Source organism: Dendrobium catenatum, unplaced genomic scaffold (assembly GCF_001605985.2).
Source record: "Dendrobium catenatum unplaced genomic scaffold, ASM160598v2 fragScaff_scaffold_490, whole genome shotgun sequence".
Taxonomy (NCBI): Eukaryota; Viridiplantae; Streptophyta; class Magnoliopsida; order Asparagales; family Orchidaceae; genus Dendrobium; species Dendrobium catenatum.
Genome location: NW_021318952.1, coordinates 780,362 through 782,726, shown reverse-complemented (window position 1 = coordinate 782,726; position 2,365 = coordinate 780,362). Strand labels below are relative to the sequence as shown.

Genomic DNA, 2,365 nt, shown 5'->3' with positions numbered 1-2,365 from the left:
GCGTTTACTTTTTTGCAATTTGGCCTCTGGAGTTCAAATGATCCATCAAATATTAAAATGTCTTATCAATAACTGACATGATCACAGACTGGCTGTCACTAGCTTAATACCAACTGTTATCCACTGAGGCTTAGGGTGGTTGGTGGGCGAGCACGGTTGAGGACCCCCATCCCGGGTTCGAATCCCCTCTACTACGGCCTCGTCTCTTCAGTGGGGCAAAACAAATGTGAGCCCGATGCCGGTGGGTGGCCTCGCTAGCTTCCGCCGAGAAACTAGTTATGCCGCCAAGCGCTCCTTTTAGAGTGGCAGCGGATAGATACCTCCATTCAAAAAAAAAAAACCCCCAATTTTTGTTTACTTTTTAAGCTTTCTCGTAACGTTTTAATACTTAACTGTCTTGAAGATTCTACAGGCACTGCTGAAACTCTTGTCAATTAATTCTGATCGTATGGTTATTGTAATAACTTAAAACTTTTACTCATCTTTCAGACTCTCAGCTCATTAGCACTTGTGTTTGCTCTCCATCACTACAAGCCAACTCCACTCTATGTTATGGATGAAATAGATGCCGCCTTAGGTGCTTTTTCTACTCTTTTCATTTCCTGCTCATTATCTTTATGATATCTAATCTTATAGATGTTCAATTCCTTCCAGACTTCAAAAATGTTTCAATTGTCGGCCACTATGTAAAAGATCGCACTAAGGATGCTCAATTTATAATCATAAGGTATGCTTTTCTTTTGAATGGCTTTCATTTTATAATCATAAGATTCGTTTGGGACAGCTTTCTTACGGTTTCTTAAAGCGGCTTTCTAATATAATTTTTATACTAAAAAGCCGCTTTAAGCAGCAATAAGAAAACCGCTTCAAATGAAGCCATCGTATGCAACCTGAGTTTTTTTTTTTTTTTTTTTTAATCTGACGGTCAGCTTGAGGAACAACATGTTTGAGCTTGCGGATAGACTTGTTGGCATTTACAAGACTGACAACTGTACTAAAAGCATCACCATAAATCCTAAGAGCTTTGCTGATCCAGGAGAGGCCTTTTAAGACTTTTCCATGTATTCATTTAGAGGGTCTGGAAAGCTGAATTTCCTTGTTTAAATTATGTATTTACTCATGTGAAGTTTTTATCATATTTTTTTGATGAAGTTTAGGGTTTTTTTGTTGCAAAAAAAAAAAAAAAACTGCTATTATGCATGTAATTATTTATTTTGGCCTTCAAAAGTTGCACTATTAAACTCTAGTTGATTTGGTTTTAAAAAGAAGCCTTCCATTGGTGTGCAACGGCATTATTAATCAAGTAATGCTTCATTTAAACAAAAATTAAAATTAAATGTTTGATTTTTTTTTTTTTTTGGAATATGGTACCCTGAGCTTTTAAATAAGAATGTTAAAATCTTGTTTAAGCTTATTTATTATGATTTTTAACAAGTTTTAGCCATGATTGAGAATGTCTAATTATGTATCTTACCTAAATGATTTAGGCTTCTTTTGGGACGGTTTTTTTATTGCTTCTTAAAACGAAACTCTGTTTTAGAAGCAATCAAAAAGTCGTTTCAAATGAAGCCTTAAGCGTAAATGAGTTTATGGATTTAATTAGAAATTGCATATTTGATTAAGTGCTATGAGTCATCATTGATTTTAGGTGTTATTAGGCCTTAATTCACCTTCAAACTCCACATAAATGTGTACATAAATTTTGTAGCAAGTCTTTTAGAAGTTTGCCAAGAAAATGCTTAACTATATTTGTGAGGCTTGTTATCATGGGTTATTTCTCCATTAATATCCTTAATTTTGAAATAGAATTATTTTTTTTTTTTTTGCGTCTTCTACTTATATATATTTTTTATTTTATTTAATAGAAGAAAAAAAAGATCGTTATATAAATTGTATACTATGGATTTCATTTTTTTTTTAATTAATATTATATATATCGATATGTCTGTGTTTCAGTATTTGCATTAATTGATGCTTTCAAAGCACATCAACATGTCAGGATAGGTTTAAGAGCCATTGAATTTATAATGAGATTAATGCAATTCATGATATCATATATAACTATATAAGTATTAATATTATCACAATTTTCAAAGCTTGTAAGATTATTCTAATACAAATTATATATGATTATTCTTACCCAATTTTTATATCGCTTAGTGAGTTTTAAGGGATTTATTTTGGGTAGAAAAGTCCTTGAGAAGTTTGTAGGTTTTTTTTTTTTTTTTTTTTTTTATTTTTTTTTTTTTTTTTGAATTGTTTATATTTAGGACTAATTTAGAATTTGAGATACTCTAAATAATAAAATAATATCAATTGAAGGAAGGTTTATTGATCCACAACAAACCTCTATATTAATCAAACA

The 2,365-nt window shown here is 31.3% G+C and overlaps 1 protein-coding gene across 1 annotated transcript; it reads left to right on the top strand.

The window, feature by feature from the left end:
- Positions 1–217: 217 nt before the first annotated feature.
- Positions 218–1,148, top strand: LOC110114228 (structural maintenance of chromosomes protein 4-like). The gene is made up of 4 exons (XM_020847031.2): positions 218–241; positions 490–577; positions 655–727; positions 930–1,148. Exons 1-4 carry the CDS (start codon positions 236–238, stop codon positions 1,048–1,050), a joined length of 288 nt encoding a protein of 95 aa, XP_020702690.2. The 5' UTR covers positions 218–235; the 3' UTR covers positions 1,051–1,148.
- Positions 1,149–2,365: the final 1,217 nt, after the last annotated feature.

Coding starts and splice junctions, on each gene's coding strand:
- LOC110114228 (XM_020847031.2), top strand. Junction 578..654: donor TGAAATAGATGCCGCCTTAG/GTGCTTTTTCTA, acceptor AATTCCTTCCAG/ACTTCAAAAATGTTTCAATT. Junction 728..929: donor GCTCAATTTATAATCATAAG/GTATGCTTTTCT, acceptor TCTGACGGTCAG/CTTGAGGAACAACATGTTTG.